Source organism: Alexandromys fortis, unplaced genomic scaffold, assembly GCF_014885135.2.
Source record: "Alexandromys fortis isolate MF-2015 unplaced genomic scaffold, M_Fortis_MF-2015_v1.1 scaffold_101, whole genome shotgun sequence".
NCBI lineage: Eukaryota > Metazoa > Chordata > Mammalia > Rodentia > Cricetidae > Alexandromys > Alexandromys fortis.
Window position 1 is genome coordinate 4,949,139 of NW_026067983.1, and position 18,415 is coordinate 4,967,553.

Sequence of the window (18,415 nt, forward strand, 5' to 3'; positions counted from 1 at the left end):
TAAGCCCACAGGGAAGTTTGAAGATTAGTTCTGTTTTTAGTTAATTTAAGAAATCAATGGTTGAATGTGTTACCATGATAAAGGCATTGTGATTCTGGTCTCTAGTAAGCAGGCAAGATACTGCTCACAGGTATTTGAGGGAACAAACATTCACACTCTAGGTGGTTCGTCAGAAATCTACAGGTTGTGTTTGACAAAGTAAATTCCAAAGTCCCAGATTCACCTTGTATTAAGAAATGCATGGTCTCTTGTATAGCTAAGAAGCCTACTAGTAGACCTGGCTTTAGGCATGGGTGTTTAGAGAGATCATCTAGGCTCACTATGTCTTAGCTATTCTTCAGTCTGAGGGCTAACCTTAGTCTCAGAAGGACTGTAGTAAAATGGTTTCTGAAGACTTGAAACATATTTGCTTCTTAAAGCCCCTTCTTGAAAACTCCTTAATGGCCACATATTGGTCTTAGAGATGAAGCTGGTTTGGGGCAAGACTAATATTACACTTGCTTGTCCTGAGGCCAGAATACAGGAGGTTGTTATACCTAACTGTGGGATGACAGATGAGGAGCTATTCCCGAGCTGGGATGCTGCCCAGAGAGCAAGCATGGTGGGTACTCTCAGTGAAAAGAAAAGCTTTTGCTTATTCCTCTCTCCAGTGAGTCTTGTCTTTGGTTTCACCTTGACCTGCGGCAACTTCAACTTCAAAGGGATAGGTTTGTGAGCCCTGCCTCCTCAATATTTTTTTGATTTGTAGCTGGACTTAATTTCATATTATTCTTCAGCCAAGCCGAAAAGCCTATGTTGGTTCCGTCCATAGGACAGCCATTTCAAACTTGAACCAGCCTGATTGGTGGATGCAAATGCTAGTCACCCTAATCCCTAGTTAAGGGATTTGGGATAAGTTGTTTAAGAGCCCAAGATTTTTGTTTCCTCACTGGGGGTGGCAGTTCCTACTGCCTAGAGTCGTCATGGCAAATGAATGGAATTATTCATGGAGAGCGGCCAGAGCCCGCCTGCCGCGGAGCGAGTTGGCTGAAATTGTTAGCGAGTCACCACACTTGGTGCTCCAGTCCCTCTCGACTTCCAGAAGCCTTCTCTTGTCTAGAAGCATACCGACCCACCATCCCTTTAGCTGGTGCCTCCTCTTGTCCTATACCTCTGTATTCCGGATCTCCCACACACACCCCCGTTCTTTCTTTCCCTAAATGATCTCATTCATTCGATGATGTCAATCCCTATTTATCGATGACAATCCTGCAAGGCTCCTAAGCCCTAAATCTGACTTTTGGAAGCAGATAGGGTATTGTGCACATGAGAATGTCTCAATAGGGCTTCAAGCAGAAGCTTTCGAGCGTTGTCCTTTCTCCATCTGAAACTAGTTTCTACTCCTGCTCCAAGGTGGTCTCATTTAGTAGTAGAATTAGGCCAGGAGAATGTCCTTCCAATCTGGCCTCCTGTCCCTATTACCATGGCTGGTATTTTGGGGGCCAAAGTACTATCACCTATCATCAGTTTTCCCAATAAGCACCTACACAAACACAGTTGAAGAGTTACACCCCCTCTCCGATCCAACATGGTATATAAACCGGGTCACTATTGGTAATTTCTCCCTGACCTCTGCTGCACTTGCAAATATGACTTACTGCCCATGTTTCCAGGTGTACCTTCTGTTCATGTATTAGGCCAGCTGCTGCTTATTCCCCAGCCCAGTGAAGTAGCCTGTGTGTAACCACTAACCAGCTCCCAAATCATGACACAGAGACTGATTATTAGTTATGGGTATCCAGCCTTAGCTTAGCTTGTTTCTAGCCTGCTTTTCTAACCTAATTTAATCTGTTTCTCTTTATCTACATTTGTCTCGGGGCTTTTTACCATTCTTTCCTTCCTTCTGTATGTATTATTTTTTGCTTCCTCCCTGGCTGACCTCTGGCTTCTCCCTTTCCTCTCTCTCTTCCCTTCCCTGTCTATTCCTCCTCCTATTTGTTCTACCACCAACCCCGCCTATCCTTTCTCTGCCCAGCTGTTGACCATTCAGCTCTTTATTTGACCAATCAGGTGTCTTAGGCAGGCAAGGTGAAACAGCAACACATTTTTAAATCATTAAACAGTTAAAGTAATAATACTCCGTAGCATAAACAACTGTAACACATCCTTACATGATTAAACTAATATTCCACAGCATAAACAAATGTAATACATCTTTACATAATTAAACTAATATTCCATAATACCTGTCCAAGCATCTTTCCTTGGTTTCCTTAGGTCAAACGGAGCTGGACCATCATCCTTGATGGTCCTTGATACTAGATCTGCATCTCTACTGTAGCCTCAATGTTTGTTATGTTTTACATTTGTAAGCGATAGATTGCTCAGTTGATATGGGCATTCGCATTTGTTGAGCCCCTGAATAAAATAGATTAATGACGGAATTAGTGAAACAAATATAAAGCACATATCCATGCTAAAAGAAAGTACTTGTTATTGTCTTGTGAGAGATTTCCAAGCTCTCATCTAAACTCGTAATCTGTCACCTGCCATAGCATATTCTGGAAAGAGGCACTCATTTCAGTTTTTCCCTCTGCTTCTATTTATAATCATGTAACAAATCTGATTTTGCGAAGATAGTGTCTTATCCCAGAAAGTAGAGACCTAAAGGGGTTTATGGCCTCTGTGGATCATGGGGTATATAGGGAAGATATTGAACACCTCTGTTTTCTCCCAGGAGTATCCTGGAAACCCTGCAGCTTGTATTAACACAGACTAAAATGTTCAGCTCCACATAGTATTCCCTCTGTGTTTCTGGGGTAGGGAGAGTCTCATCCTGATAGGAGATAGTGTGCATGATCTGAGCATAGGAAAGAATAAGAACCCTGTCACAGAACAAATCAGAAAAACGTTTCTATGATTTGTCCCTAAAGACGAAATTGATGTCCTTCATGAGGCCAGCCACCTTCAGCCTGACCTCTGAACTTGTTCTAGGCATTCTAGGGAGGTGCGTCAGCATCACAGGCTTTTAACCGTGACACAGAAAAAAGAGTGCTTCATCAATGGCATGTCGTTTTGTTACTATCAACATAGGAACTTCTCTGTGAAATCTAACATAGACTGATGGACTCCAGGCCTACCCTGTGTATTGTCACTGTGTCCCTGCTGCCGCCTGGCCACCTCTGCTCTGAATCACGACTACTTAGTATTTGACTGCACGCCAGTAGAAGTTCAGTATCATTATGTTTTAACCTTTTGGAAAAATAGTTGAAGGCTTTAAGGAGGTTGCTTTTAGACTTCTGTTTAGCCTATTTATTTTTTCTTTAAAAAATAAACAGAATCCAGTTTTTCTTGCATAATTTGCAGTTTTACAACCCAGAGAAAACAGCTGTGATTACCTTAGGGGTAGTTTCTCAGATAGTATAGGTGTATGTGTGTGTGTTGTGGGGGTGGGGTGGGTATAGGTGTTGCTTACCTTTATTTCTATGTACCTTGTATGTACCTGGTACCCACAAAGGCCAGAAGAAAGCATCAGACTCTTTGGGACTGCAGTTATAGAAGGCTATGAGCCACCATGTGGCTTCTGATGGTCTGAGCTACTGAAGCATCTCTCCAGACTCCTCTTACGTCGTGAAATGTTCCTGTATAGTCACACCTTGTCTTTCACATACTGAATTATGTTGGGAAAGTTTAGTTGTGTTTTTCTTCAGCCTCACTTTTAATAACAGCTTCTAATTTTTTTACAAGAAGGTATAATAAAAAAATACTCCAGTTTCTGTCATTTTAATTGTATGCCATGGGTTATTTTCTTATCTGGGGGATAAAATTATAGTTGAGTATTTCCAACTATAGTAATTGTTTTAACTAAATTTTAAAATAGTAATCTTTCTTGAAATCTTATTAAGACTAAATATGCTGAAACTCAAATATTTTGCTTATTTTAGGAGAACACAAACTTCACTTCATCCCTGCCCTGATTGGCCCCTTCCTAGAAGTCACCCTGATACCCCAGCCAGATCTTCGGAATGTCATGATTCCTATTTTTCATGACATGATGGACTGGGAGCAAAGGAGGAGCGGCAACTTTAAACAGGTAGGCGGTGGCGCTCACCAGAAGTGACAGAGAGCCTCGCTTCCCTTTGGCGCCTCCAAATTTCCTCCACTACAACCCTAAGTAGGGAAATGAACACTTGAGTCCAGAGGACTCAGAACCAGCTGAACCTCTCCTGCCTGCACCGTGGAGCCTTAGATACATCTCTCTGGCTTCCTGTTTACCTTAGATACATCCCTCTGGCTCCCTGTTCACCTAAGATACATCTCTCTGCCTTCCTGTTCCCTTTAGATTCATCTCTCTGGCTTTCTGATCCCCTTAGAAACATCTCTCTGACTTCCTGTTGTCCTGTGCCTCCAGGAAACCCTTGAGACCCCATTTCATTTCTTTCAGCTAAAAAATTCCTTGCCTTACCAGATCTGTATTTAAGAATTTACAGAGGGTTGTTTGCTCCCAGCCGGACGTGGCTCAGAGGAATCGGAAGGTTAATGATTCTTTAAACCATTGAGCTCTCAGTGGTCTGCACATTGTGTTTGGTGAATGACTTCGCTTTCAGCATTTGACTCACCGTGTGTTTTATTGCTCTTCGCTTGGAGCATTGAAAATTAATTTGAAGGAGAGAACAGTGGGGAAATCTCACAAAGGAAATTCCAAGGGGACGAACCTATCATTCCGCACTGACTTAAGTTAATAGGGCTGCTCCCGTTTGGGGGAAAGACAGACATCCTCATTGCAAAGCTAGATCTGCAAAGAATCAGCCACTTTTGCAGGTCCGGGTTGGGGGAAGGAGGAGAAGCATGAGCTCACACAGCGGCTGCACAAGCATGCTTGCCCACGGGATGTGGCCCTCCTTCACACTCTACATGAGTCCATCTTCAAGCCTCAGAAAAGTGCTTGCCAGCTCTTAGAAGCAATTTGATTGCATGCATAGATTTTTCCTATTGCCAAAAGTGTGGGCAATTCACATGTATCTGTTTATACATTTATTTTCAAGAAAGCTAATAGGTGAGCGAAAGGCTGAGAACAAACTGTGCTTGGTAGGGGAGCCCACTTTCCTTCCCCCTTCTCTTCATCTCTTGATTGACATCTGGCTTAAAGGGGTAATTGAGCTCAGTCCTTTGACAAAGTTGAATATTCATCCCAAGCCCGAATCACTTTTGCCTCGTATAGATGAAGGGAAATTGTTCCCTTCCTGATATTCAAGTTATAAAGGATTTACATCCTTGAAAATGTAAATGTTTTGACTACAGTTTTGAAGAAATATGTCCTTTCTATCGCCTGCTGCTTACTGCTTACTTAGAATATTTCTGTGGGTCTACCATCTGCACAGGGCGAGGATGAGTTCTCAACTTCAGTGAAGACTGAGCGCAACCTTGAACTGTCTGAGGAAAGAAAACAGACCTAAAACACATTAAAGATTTCATTTAATGTATTTGGGCATGTTAGTTTGCTGATATTCCCAGATATAGTGATGTAAAGAGAAAAGAACTAGGACTTGCCAGTTTTTTATAGTCCCTAAAAAAGGAACTGAGGGCTGGAGAGATGGTTCAACAGTTAAGAGTACTGGCTATTCTTCTAGAGGTCTTGAGTTCAGTTCCCAACAACCACATGGTGACTCACAACCATCTGTAATGGGATATAATGCCCTCTTCTGGCCTGTAGACATATATGCATGCACTATATATAATAAATAAACCTTTATAAAAAGAAAATATTTTTTAAAAAAGGAATTGAAATGTTTAAGTTGGGCTGCTAACATTTATGTCGGGATCCCAGATAGATAGATGCTGTCTTTGGCAGTATGGAAAACTAACTAGGCAGGAGTATGAAGTCATGATAACCGCATCAAAATCAGCCCCCTAGAATTCCGTAGGGAGGCTTGCTGTTAACCATGGCTAACAATGTCAGTTTCACAAAGTGTACTACAGCTTTTCCCCTGCCATAAAAAAATACATACCAATTTGCCTAAATGAATCTTCCCCGTGAAGTGGGGGGACAGAGAGTAATATTTGGGTGTATTTCAGGTGGAAGCCAAGCTAATTGACAAATTGGATAGCCTGATGTCGGAGGGCAAAGGTGATGAAACCTACCGTGAGCTCTTCAACAGTATGTGAGTAGCGTGTTTCTCTCCAGTCGGTTCTGCTCAGGACATCTGGTGTCGGTCCTGAGCCGTTCTGCACCGCAGTAGATGAGAGATGCAGAGACAGCTTGGGTCTCACAGGAGGGCTTTGTCTTCGCAGAGAGTGAACTAAAGGATAATTGCCTAACTCTAGCAAGTGGATCTTATTATGCCGATGACGAGACAGGTCTCCTTATTTTAACCTCAGATTAGGCCAGGCCGTCTGTGTTGCATAACAAAGCCCCCGTTTGCCATGCTTGATAACTTTCAGGGAAAATGAGACCATTGTTACGAGATAATGAATCTAAGGAGCTTTGTGAGCGGGAGATGAAGAAAGGGTGTGATTATAACATTTGTATACAGTGTTCTCCAAAGCATGACCCTGGCTGATTTGCCGTTTCAACAATGAACTTAGCTTGTGTCTGATAGTCCGCACCTGCTTTAACCATCGATGCCGGCCATTTGCTCGGGATTATTAAATTATGAAATGCTTCCTATTAGAAGGTCACCAAAGCAAGTCATTTCCAGTGACTTCGGTGTTTGGCATTTACAAGGAAAATAGAGGGAGAAGAATTGAGTTCTGTGAAGGGGCTTTAGGGTCGTCCCAACTATGATCACGGTCATGGCAGAGATTGCTTGTATTATGTATGAACTCACTGTGTCCAGATAGCCAGAATTGAGGTGTGAGGACGTCACAGTACTTGGAATTTCCCAGCTGGTGTTTGCTTTCTTTATGATCTTATGGATCTTTGTCATTTTCAAACCTAGTATTTCTATAATGTGGTTTATTTTAAGAGGGAAAATCATCTTGCTGAGTTTGGGCATTTCTTTCCAGAGTGCAAAAATAATACATCTCCCTGAATAAAAGACACTTGCTTTTTTATTTATGTCCAATCATTACCTAAGAGGTACTGATAACCAAACACAAGATTCAAGTTCATTATAGGATTGTTAATGAGCAACAGTGGAAAAATGAATGTATGTGTTTTAAGGATGCTATCTGTCTGTGGTTGGTAGTTTGGGGAGTCTTTAGCTGGCCTGATTCGCAATCGTTCCTGAAACTTTCGGGAAAATTTTATAGAAAGGCAAATCCAGGAAGGGCTGCAGAGATTTCATATAGTGGTGGTGAATGACAAAACAGAGTCTGAACCCTGAATGCCATTTTCTTTTGAATCTGTAATTAAACCAAAACTTGTATTAATTAGTCACCAAGCCCTCATTCATTCCTGGGCACAAAGTGTCTGTCTTTCATGACAGCTGGAGTTTAGCAAGAATTCTGATTAAAACCTCATCCAACACAATAAGTTATACTTGAAAGATGCTTTCATTTCAGTTACTGGTCCTTGGTTAGAACAAAGAGCTAAACTACCAAAGTGCTCAGTGGAATGAGCCCCTTGGGATTTGTGATTAATTATTTATAATGAATTCATAGCATTAATAAATGCATGCTCTCTTTCTTTAGTGCCTCTTCTCAGCTTTAGTAAGGGCCTGATAGCTTGCAGTTCGGGTTACTTTTATATAAATATGACTTTGAACTAGAAGATCTGCCTTGACAATGGAATCAAAGTAATAATTAAGATATTAAGCCTCTATAATTAGGGCTAGTTTAAGGAACCTGATTAGTTCAATGGAAATTTTTATCCTTTTGTTGAATTTTAAATTATTCTAGAATATAATATAGATAAATAAAAAATTTAAAAACTGTAAATATTTTTAATGCCTTTATAATCAGCGTCTTGGGAATAAAACAAATCTAAAGTGACAATTCAATCACATTCCTACCTTGTCCCGGAAAAGAAAGTGGAAATGTAGGTGCATTTCAGGGAACAATAAAGTCCTTTTATTTTTGCACAAACAATCCCTGCAAGTTAGTGTAATCATGAGGTGCCGCACATGTTATGAATCAGGAAGGCATGCTGTTATTGAATAGAGGTTCCTTTGCTCTGAATTCAAGCCTAAAACTTCATAAAATTCAACAAGGAGAGGGAAGCCCGGAAGACGCTCTGCTTCTTTCTGGAACACCAAATGATTCCCAATGATTGCCTGACCCATCACTGCCTGCATTTGGAAGGCTAGCTCTATAATACCGTGCCTTGAGTATCCAAATCTGCTGTTTGGGTTGTTGAAGAGAGCATCTATGGCAGGACAGTCTTCTCAGCCTATCCTCATATAATAGGGAAAGACAGACTGAAAATCGAGCTACCATCCCCATGTCCTTCACAATGAGCAAGGTCATCTAGCTGTTCTGTGGTCTGACCTGCCTGCTCTCCATTTCATGGAAGAGGCCCATTGCAAAACCCAGAAAAGCTTTGCGATAAACTGCCCCTTACTTATGAGACAGGTTCTCGAGATACTCCCAGCCCAAGAGCACAGGGACAGACCAGGAGAAAAGAAACCAGGTCCACTCAAGTTATCTGGAATGATTCCTTCCTATGCTGATACCCTCCTTGGGTTACGTTGAAAGAAGTTTCTGTCCTGCCCCATCCGCAGCTGTTCAATCCCAAAGAAACACGCAGAGGTCTACATTAATTATATACGGGTTGGCCTATTAGCTCAGGCTTCTTATTAACTCTTATATCTTCAATTAACCCACAGTTCTTGTCTGTGTTAGCCATGTGAATTGGTACCTTTGATTAGTGAGATATTCTTCTCTTGCTTCCTCTGTATCTGGGTGACGACTGCAGACTGAGCCTTTCCTCTTCCCAGAATTCTCCTATTCTGGTCACCCCGCCTATACTTCCTGCCTGACTACTGGCCAATCAGCATTTTATTAAACTAATACATGTGACAAATCTTTACAGGGTACAAGACCATTGTCCCACAGTAGCTTGGTGAGCAGGAAGGCGGAAGGATTCTCAAATGAAGGCATAAGCCTGACTAAGCATGCAGACAAGCGAGGCCCTAGACTTGGTTCTGACACTTGGTCCCGAGTCACTGAAGGGAGCAGGGTATGCAGAGTCAGAGCAGTGCCTCTTATGCAGGATGCTGTAGCTCTGATTTTTTACTATATCAGGAAGCTGCAGGCTAATGAGAGTCAGAAATGAAGCCTCTGTATATTTTTAGAATTCTTACTTGAGTTGCTTGTTTTTTGGCCTCTGAGTATGTGAGGTATTGGCTGTCACTTGGGAAAATTTCTGCAGCATCCTGCATGATTTGGCAGGATGTGAGAGCTTGGTTCAACGTCAGTTCTCCCCTCCACTCTAAGCAGGTGCCGTTGAGAGGCTTTAAGTGAAAATCTATTTAAACAAACTAAGAAGATTCTCCTGGAGGATCAGAAAGGGCAAGCCCCGTACCTTCTGTGTGTAGTCTCCCTCTGAACAGTCCACTCTTAATCTAGATAACAGTTTAAAATCAGTGAAGCATATCATGTAACAGAAAACAGACATAGAGAAAAGACAGAACACTGGGTACTTGGTTGACAATAACAAGAAAAAAAAAGTGGGGATGGGAAGAAATTGGAAGATAATATAGCCATAGACCTTTATAAAAATAAGTCCCCTTTCCTGATTTTTTGCAACTAAGTGCAGATAAGATATAGTTACATATAAGAAACGTACATACAAAAAAAAAAAGAAAAGAAACGTACATACACAGATACTTCCTTTTTGAAATTAATATGCAAGAGAATAAAGGTTTTGGACAGAAATGACAATTACTGAAATAGGAGGGGTAAGGAAGTATGCTGATGCCACGCACTTGTGTTCTTTTATTTTGGGGGGAAGTTCATTTGGGAAGCCTTCACCAAGTACGCTGTTGATTGGCAGAGAGGAGTGAAAGCCAATCAGGTCCTCCTCATGATGGCTCTCATTGTTTGTGTTGACACCGTGCGTGCGGCTGCTCCAAGGTGTTTAGGATTAGGAGAGATGTAGGAGGAGAGACGTGGCTCAGGCGCTCGTCATCAATCTGCTGTAACAACCGCCTAGGAAACCCTCTGTGGTTAATGGCCAAATGAATGAACCCGTTGAGAGAGTGCACAGATAGTACAATATGTATGGAGTGGGCAAATGTTAAGGGAAGGGAGACAAACGCAAAACGTCATACCGTCTGCACAAGGATTTTCCTGTAGCGGTTGCATTGCAGCAGAATTGCTTGGGTGAAGATGCATTCCACTGAGAGGTAGGAAAACATTTTCTATGGGACTAAAGCCAGCTCTTTACTTAGAAGTAAACTTGGAGGGACTCCTGTGATCGCTTCCGCGCTGTTGTTTACTGTGGCAAAGCACCAGTCTCGTCAGCCTAACAGAGCAGCTAGGGGACAATGTCTTTGAGCTGTGAGGTGCTGGTGTGTATTTGAAAGCATGATTACTTGCATGTGTTCATATTGTATGACTTGGATAATCTGAAAATCGATTTGCTTTGTCAATGCTTCCCGGATTAGAATTCCACTATTTGGTCCCTACCCTAGGTAAGACATTGTTTGCAAATTGTGCTACTTGTGAGATGTTGCCGTGGTTGCTAAGGCATTTAAGGTACTGATGAAAGTAAAATGGTTGTCATGGTGACTGATAAAAATAAATGTTGAAAATGCCCTGGGTTCTTTCTTTTCCAGTCTACTAAAGAAAATTGAGCGGGAAACATGGAGGGAAAGTGGCGTTTCACTAATTGCCACTGTCACTCGGCTGATGGAGAGGTTGTTAGATTACAGGTAAGCTGCCGCTTGGGATTCCAGATAGACTCTATTCTAGCTAAAAGCTCAAATAGCTGAACTATAATTAGTATTCCACTTGAGCTAATCATTCGAAGACTTGCTAATCAGCACTTGGACTTGAAACCGGCTTGTTTGGGGTTTTGAATCTGGCTTTGGTGTGTGTTTCCTTGTTTGTTTAGCTCTGGTTTTGATAATTCTTTCAAAATCCTGTTGAGTTGAAAGAGTTCTCAGAGTCCTTGACTGTCCTCAGAAATAGAAGGAAAAGAAAAGAAAACATTTTTGGGTATTTTGACTCACCCACTTAAAAAATTTCCAGTGGTCCAAACAGGGTGAAGATCGAGACTTCATGTTTAGACTAAAGACAGGAATGGGGGAGGGGCTGTGTTAATGTGCTGTGCTCTTTAAAGGGGGGCTTCCACACTCTTATCCTTGCCGACTAGGATTTATTGTTATTTTCGTTCATCTTGCCTGTAGAGCAGGCTGTCCCAGTTCTGTGCATGCTGGTTCTCTCTCATTTGAAGAACAACACTCTCCTCCTCATAGTCTCTGGTCATACTGACTGGCTCCCTTTACACCTCAGATAAGTGTAAAAGTCCTTGAGGTGCACATGACGTCCTCAGCAGACCCTGCGACTCGGGGGTCAGTCTCTGCTCCCCGTCCCATCCTAGACCTTCCCCCCAGTAACCTTCCCCTGATTCCACACAATTATGATCTCTGACAACACCTCACGGACCCCCACACCAGACACCACAGAACAAACTGTTTTCCATGTGAAAGGGAGTTCTGAGTGTGACTCTTGCTCTCTGTTTTCAGGGACTGCATGAAGATAGGAGAAGTGGATGGCAAGAAGATTGGCTGCACAGTTAGCCTTCTGGTTAGTAACCCGGACTCTTTCTCCCGTCCGCCTAACCTTTGCTGTGCTTCGCAGAAACACGAACTTTGTATTTGATCTCCGATGTGTGCCCTTTTCCAGGATGTTTCTTACCAAAACGTAAATATGTTTTAAAAAGAAAACAGTGAGCGTTAGGTTGGATGAAGCCCAGAAAGTCAGTCCTTGACTTGGACCATTGTGGGATGTTCCTGCTGTGGGCTGGGCTGGTGGCAGTGGGCAGACCTCAGTGGCGTCACAGAGGGGCTTAGGCTGCTGTCCTCCCTCGGTGAATTGCTGACTGCACTCAGTCTAGTTGCTTGTCTAGGAAGAGCACAGTGTCCAAATGGAGAGTGCTTTATTTCTCTGTCGAGCGTTTCCTCTCTGCTCTCCCATCCTCACAGTTATCCTACATTTTAATAGCCAATTCCTGAGCTCTTCTCTAAGGAAAGTTTTTGTCTAATATATGTAAGTTTCACTTACTAGCCTCTTTACAGACTGAATTCATAATCGCCCCTTTGCCAAGAGTTGCATTACAACCAGATGACCATGTGATTTATCATGCAGGACAAATACTTCCTTAGGGTAAAATTAAGTAGTATGTATATATACATATATTTGAACAATAGTCTAAACCACAATTACTCTAGAACAACCAAAATTTATAAAAAAGTGTCACCTGTCTTATTATTGAATAGAATGGTATCTCACCACAAAAGAATAATCATACATTGGACATTAACTTCGGTATTTTGCTATATGGCAAACTGGTAATTTCCTTTAACTCATTTGGAATCGAAGAAGAGCGACATCTTCCACTGTGACTGTCGCACTTTCTTTTCCTGGTGTTTCTGAGAACACATGAAGCTTGGCTGTCTGTTCTAAACCCTGGTGCTGTTGTTGGCATTCTTGCCGCAACATCCTGAAGCCCTGGCAGCTGGAATCTGCCTGCACCCCGACATCCTGAAGCCTCGGCAGCCGGACTCTGCCTGCACCCCGACATCCTGAAGCCCTGGCACCTGGAATCTGCCTGTACCCCGACATCCTGAAGCCCTGGCAGCCAGACTCTGCCTGCACCTTGAAATGCTGGGCTGCCCTCCATCCACCCATTAGCTTCTTTTCACTGTGCTTCGCTAATTCCTCTCAGGCCCTTTTCAAATCTCTGAACTTTCCCCTGACCATCATTCTGTTGCCCCAGTTTTTGGCTACCCTGCTCCCCTGAGTTCATGACTTTGCCTTTCTTTACCACACCCACCTCTTCCGTCTCATTTTTAATTAATCATTACATCTCTAGCTCAGTTACCAGCCCCTGAAAATACCGAGCCCTGAGCATGCTCTGAGGTCACATCATGTTCACGCTGATGTACTTCTTAATATCAACAGTCGCCTGGCCATCAGCCCATCCACTATAGTGCTAGCCATTTACCTCTCCTTTCTCGGCTTGTGCATCCTTCCCTCTGCTTAGCCTCCCATTTTCTCGCTGCCTTTTGTCTATCTTCCATCACAATCAGGGACCGCAGCTTTTCCAGGCCCTTGCTTGTATGCCACTTGCTCTGTGAGCTGCAGTTTGGATCCTTAGCCCTGGCTATCCCTGGAACACTGCAGTTAAGCTCCAGACACAAAGGCTCATAAACAACCTCAGAGCAAAGCGTTTGCCTGTTTCCTAAGGGTCACCCTTCTGTCATCCTCACCTCCTCTCCAAACGTCTTTTCTTTGGGGGTGAACCCAAGAATGCAGCAGCCCTTAGCGTCATCCCCTCAACTTGTCCAACACAGGTAGCCCTTTCCACTGATAGAAGAATGGATGCTCTCCCCTATGTTCCTCCTTGTCTCCTTATAGAAATAAGACAGAAACCCCATAAATCAGAGTGCCTGTAGTAGTCACTTGACCCTGACCCCACATCAGCTCGGAAGTGACTAAGAGCAGAGAATGCAAGCATTTTGGAAACTGTCGCAGTTTTGAGCTAAAACAAGAATACTTGTTAAAACCCCAAACCTATCACTTTGAAGCTAATCTCTTTAGCTTTTACACCATATGGAAAGTTTCTGATGTTTTCTAGTAGCAATATGGTTCTCCTCAGTACGGCTTCCTGTGAGGTCAGCGGCAGAGCCTGTTGAGGCTGCCTCTGTCTGCTGGGGTACGAGCTGAGCGCACCTCCAGTGTGCGGTTGGTGACAGTGCATATTTGACATGACTGGTAGGAGGAGTTGTAATTATTAATTTGTTCTCCATGTTCCAATCTTTATCAGACATATGTGAGATGGTCCTCTGCTGGCTGGGGAGATGCTGGCTTTCTTGTTCTTAAAGAGCAATATTCATATCCAGAGTGATTGCCTATTTCTGTTCTGAAAGAGCACAGCTCCTTACCAGAAAGCCATTAGAGCAAATCATCCCTTAATAACATCAGACCTGCTGTGGGGTTGTTAGATATGTTTATGGTACAATTCCTGCTAATTAAGATGATTTCGGTGATAATGAGGGAGGTTTGAGTAGCTTTTGTTTACTTAGTTTTCTAAAGACTGCCAGGATCTACAGGAAATGAAAGGCAAGGAGAGAGCAGATGGTGAGGCTTGGATGGAGTAATGCAGTCAACTCAGCCTCAGTGACCGCGTCGTGAAAAAATCCTTAGGCTCAAGAAAGGACACCAGTCAGATCATGGGCAGACAGTGCCTTTTGGGGTGCATCCCTAGGTCACTGACTGGCTCGGCAGCTATAGAAACCCATGGAATTCCTGGCATTTTCTGTCTCAGAAACCATCAGTGCGCTTCCCTTCCCCGGCACTAGCCAGTGTCTTTCATACACCGAGAGGGAAGCATCAGGCCACAGCAGTAAACAGTGCTTGAGCTTGTGGATCTGAAGTAGAGACCTCACAATGTACCTGCAGCTCAGAGAGCCCAGTAAATCAAAATTGGAGTTATTTAATTAGCTATTAGTTACTTAATTGCATATTAATTAGTTATTTAATTTAATATTTTCAATAAGCCCATTATATAATAATAAGCAGAAATACAATTTTGATGACTTTATGTTTCAAACATAAACTAGAAACATGAAAACTTAATACAACTGCCAGGAACACTATAATCCTAGGCAGAAGCAGGTGGATATCTGGGAGTTTGAGGCCAACTTGGTCTATATAACAAGTTCCAGGGCAACATAATAAGACCCTGTCAAAAAAAAAAAAGAAAGAAAGAAAGAAAAGAAGGAAGGAAGGAAAGAAGGGAGAAAATTAACACAATTTAGAAATGTACCTTAACAATAAGAAATATTTTCGTCTGTTCTTTTAACAATTTTCCAGGGGAAAAAATGCTTTTTGTTTTCTTTTGCTTGTTACACTTTTTGAGACAGGGTCTCTCTACATAGCCCTGGCTGGCCAGGGACTCATTATGTAGACCAGGCTGGCCTCAGACTCAGAGATCCTCTCTCTCTGCCTTCTGCTAGAGTAAAGGCATGCACCACCACACCTGACAAGAAAAACTCCTTTGCGCTGTGTACACATCCTTACTTTATGTCCTAGAGACTTCTTTCTTTAGAAAAAAGTATCTGTGAAATCGAAATATCCTTGCTGCCCCTAAGTATATTGAATATACAGATGATTTATGACACAGTTTTAATATTTTAGTTAGGCAGGTTGACTGCCCAGCTGACAGGTAAACCGAGAGCAAATGATGGAAAATAATATGGGCACAAGAGACCACGGGGTGCAGTGATCATTCCGGCTCCTGGCGTCTGATGCACGGGGTGCAGTGGTCATTCCGGCTCCTGGCGTCCGATGCACGGGGTGCAGTGCTCATTCCGGCTCCTGGCGTCTGATGCAGGAGGGTCAGGTTGGGAGTCCCAAGCCAGTATGGGCTACATCCAAAACCGTGTCTGAAGAGAAAAAGAAATGAAAGAAAGCAAAAGAAGAAATTTGAATCATTGGCTATAACCCAAGAGTTACCATCTTACCCAATAATTGACAGATAATGTTTAACGCAGTGTCAGACAGAAAGTCAGCTGCTGTCATTTCGTCTCCTCGTTTATTATTAAGAAGATACTTTTGGGAGGGGGAGCGGGGAGGGACATGCATCACTTCTGACCGGGAAGACACAGAACTTTAGCAAAGTGAGAGGAAATATTAGTTGGCCCCCGTGCTGAGGAAACACCATGCGTGTGTTCTTTTTCACAGAACTTCTATAAGACTGAGCTGAACAAGGAGGAGATGTACATCCGCTACATCCACAAACTCTATGACCTGCACCTCAAGGCTCAGAACTTCACAGGTAACTGCCTGGGGCTCTGATTGGGGGCGTGAGCTAATGCATTAAGCTGATGCATTAAACATGGTCGCTCCTCTGCCGTCCCTAATTCGAGAGGAAGATTCCAGCACTTCTCTTTTCAGATCACAATGCATTTTAATTCTATGTCTGTTTCTTAGTACTGTATTTCTGCCTCTGTCTTTGCATGGTCTTTCAGAGGCTGCCCTTGGGATTATGAAGTACATACCTAACTCTTTACATTACACTTTCACTCAGTGCTTTACTGTCTTAATTTAAACATGGGATCTGTAGGGATATTTTGTTTAATCTAACAAGTAAAGCTGGCCTGAAGATCGGAGTGCAGAGCTAAGCCACTAGTTAGCCATAGAGGCCAAGCAGTGGTGGCACACACCTTTAATCCCAGCACTAATGAGACAGAGGCAGACAGATCTCTGTTAGGTTAAGGCCACCCTGGGCTACATGAGATTGATTCTGTCTAAAAGAGAAACAGAACTCACACAAAGGTGGTCCCAGCACTTGGGATCCCATGTCTTTAATCCCAGCACTAGGGAGGTGGAGGCAGGAGTGATGTGGCAGGTGGAGGGAGGACTATAAGGTGGGTGGAGAGAGGACTATAAGGTGGGCGGAGACAGGAGCTTGGATGCAGTCTGAGGATTCGTAGAGACAGGATCACCCCTTTGGTCTGAGCATTGGTAGAGGCAAGACCTAGTGGCTGACCACTCTGCTTCTCTGATCCTTCAGCTTCCACCTGGTAGCTGACTCTGAGTTCCTATTATTGAGATCAATTAGAATTCCTCGTCAAGTGCTGTCATCACCTTCGCCTGCCACGCTCAAGCTGGTTTTAGAGTTTTCAGGTGTTCTATGTTTACTAAGATACAGCCACGTTCATGACTCTGAAGTTCTCAGTTTCCTCCCCATTTCTATTTATCCTGAAGAAACCAGTGCTTTTAAAAGGCAGGGCAGTGAAGCATTCTCTTGCGTTTTTTTTTTTTTTTCATCTACTTTATGGTCTCTTGCACTAGCCACCTCATTGAAACATAACATCTACAGTAATCAGCTTAGAAAGAAGACAGGTTTGTTTGGGTTCAGCGTTTTGGAGGCTTTGGTGCGTGGTCAGTTGGCTCTGTTGCTTCTGGACTTGCATCAGAGTAGGTTGGGGAGATGAAGTGCAAGACATAGCACAGCCGCTCCTGGTGTGGCTGTGACTCGAGAGACCCCAAAAACAAGCCTCACGATTCCCTTCATGCATGACCCTATAACCTAACTGTCCACTAAACTCCACCTCCCACAGTTCCCAGCCATCTCTCTGTAACACTGATGGAAGTAGGTGCCAAGCTTCTATTTAAAGATTTCTGTATGTCTGTGTGTGGGCATGAGTGAATGCCACCCATGTACAGGGACCCTCTGAGGCAAGAAAAGGTGTTAGCTCCCTTGAAGCTGGAATTGCAAGTGGTTGAGAGCCACCTCACCTGAGTGCTGGGAATGGGACTCAGGTCCGGAAGAACAGCAAGTGCTCTTAACTGCGGAGTTACCTCTCATACTCAGTCTACTAATCTGTATCACCATGGGGCTGTAGCCTACTGGGTAGGGTTCCCATGTGTCCTTCTCCTTCAGCAGCTACACGGCATCTGCCTCACTCTGCCCACTCTTTCTCTTTGTGTCTGTTAGGATTCCCCACCTGGCTTCACTCTGCTAAGCCATTGGTCAAAACAGCTTTATTCATCAAACAATAAAAACAACACATATACAGTGAGACATCCCCACATCAGTGCTTTGATGGACACTCCTGGACCCAACCGTGGCATACCCTCAACCCTGAGGGACCTGTTTGTCAGAATTCTGAGTGAATAGTTCTTTTATTGTTATGCTTGTAAGGGGTTGTGATTGTCTCTTTGCCTCCCTGCTTTTGGCGAGAAGTAGGTAGCTACTTTAATGACCCATTGTAGAATGTCATCTGGTTGCTTTTGAGAATTTGTATATAGTCTTTGGTGGTTTGATTATGACATACATGGTGTGGTTTTCTTTAAGTTTAATGTGTTTAGGTTTGCTGAGCTCTTCTGAGCTATAACTGTATTCTCTTCACCAGATATGAAAAAGTTGCATTTTCTCAAAATATATTTTACATACCAGTCCTTCCTTTTGGGACTGCAGTGGAATGAGTGTTTGGCCTCTGGTCATTGTCCCCTAAGTCCTAGGACCCTATCACTTATGCCCCCCACAAGTTTACACCAGAGAGTTAATTTTGCTTTATGTCCAGGCCACTGGTTCTCTTCTACCATCTCCATTCAGCTACTGAGCCTTTCCAGTAAAAATGTTTGTTTTGTTGTTATATTATTCCATTCTAAAAATTTCCATTTTGTTGTTTTCTTCTCACAGTTTCCATTTCTATACAAAGAATTCATCTTTTCAGTTGTTCGAGAGTGTTCACATTTACTATGTGGGGCATGGTTTCAATAGCTGCTTCATAGTCTAAGATTCCAACATGTGAGTCAT

The 18,415-nt window shown here is 43.1% G+C and overlaps 1 protein-coding gene across 2 annotated transcripts in view; it reads left to right on the forward strand.

Annotated features, from left to right (window-relative positions):
• The window catches only part of Dock4 (dedicator of cytokinesis 4), a 392,371-nt gene that overhangs the window by 325,907 nt on the left and 48,049 nt on the right, over positions 1-18,415 (forward strand). For both annotated transcript variants that reach the window (XM_050158669.1, XM_050158670.1), the window contains exons 31-35: positions 3,924-4,072; positions 6,055-6,140; positions 10,698-10,793; positions 11,610-11,670; positions 15,832-15,925. In XM_050158669.1, the coding sequence (XP_050014626.1) occupies positions 3,924-4,072; positions 6,055-6,140; positions 10,698-10,793; positions 11,610-11,670; positions 15,832-15,925 (486 nt within the window). The remainder of the gene's footprint in view (positions 1-3,923; positions 4,073-6,054; positions 6,141-10,697; positions 10,794-11,609; positions 11,671-15,831; positions 15,926-18,415) is intronic.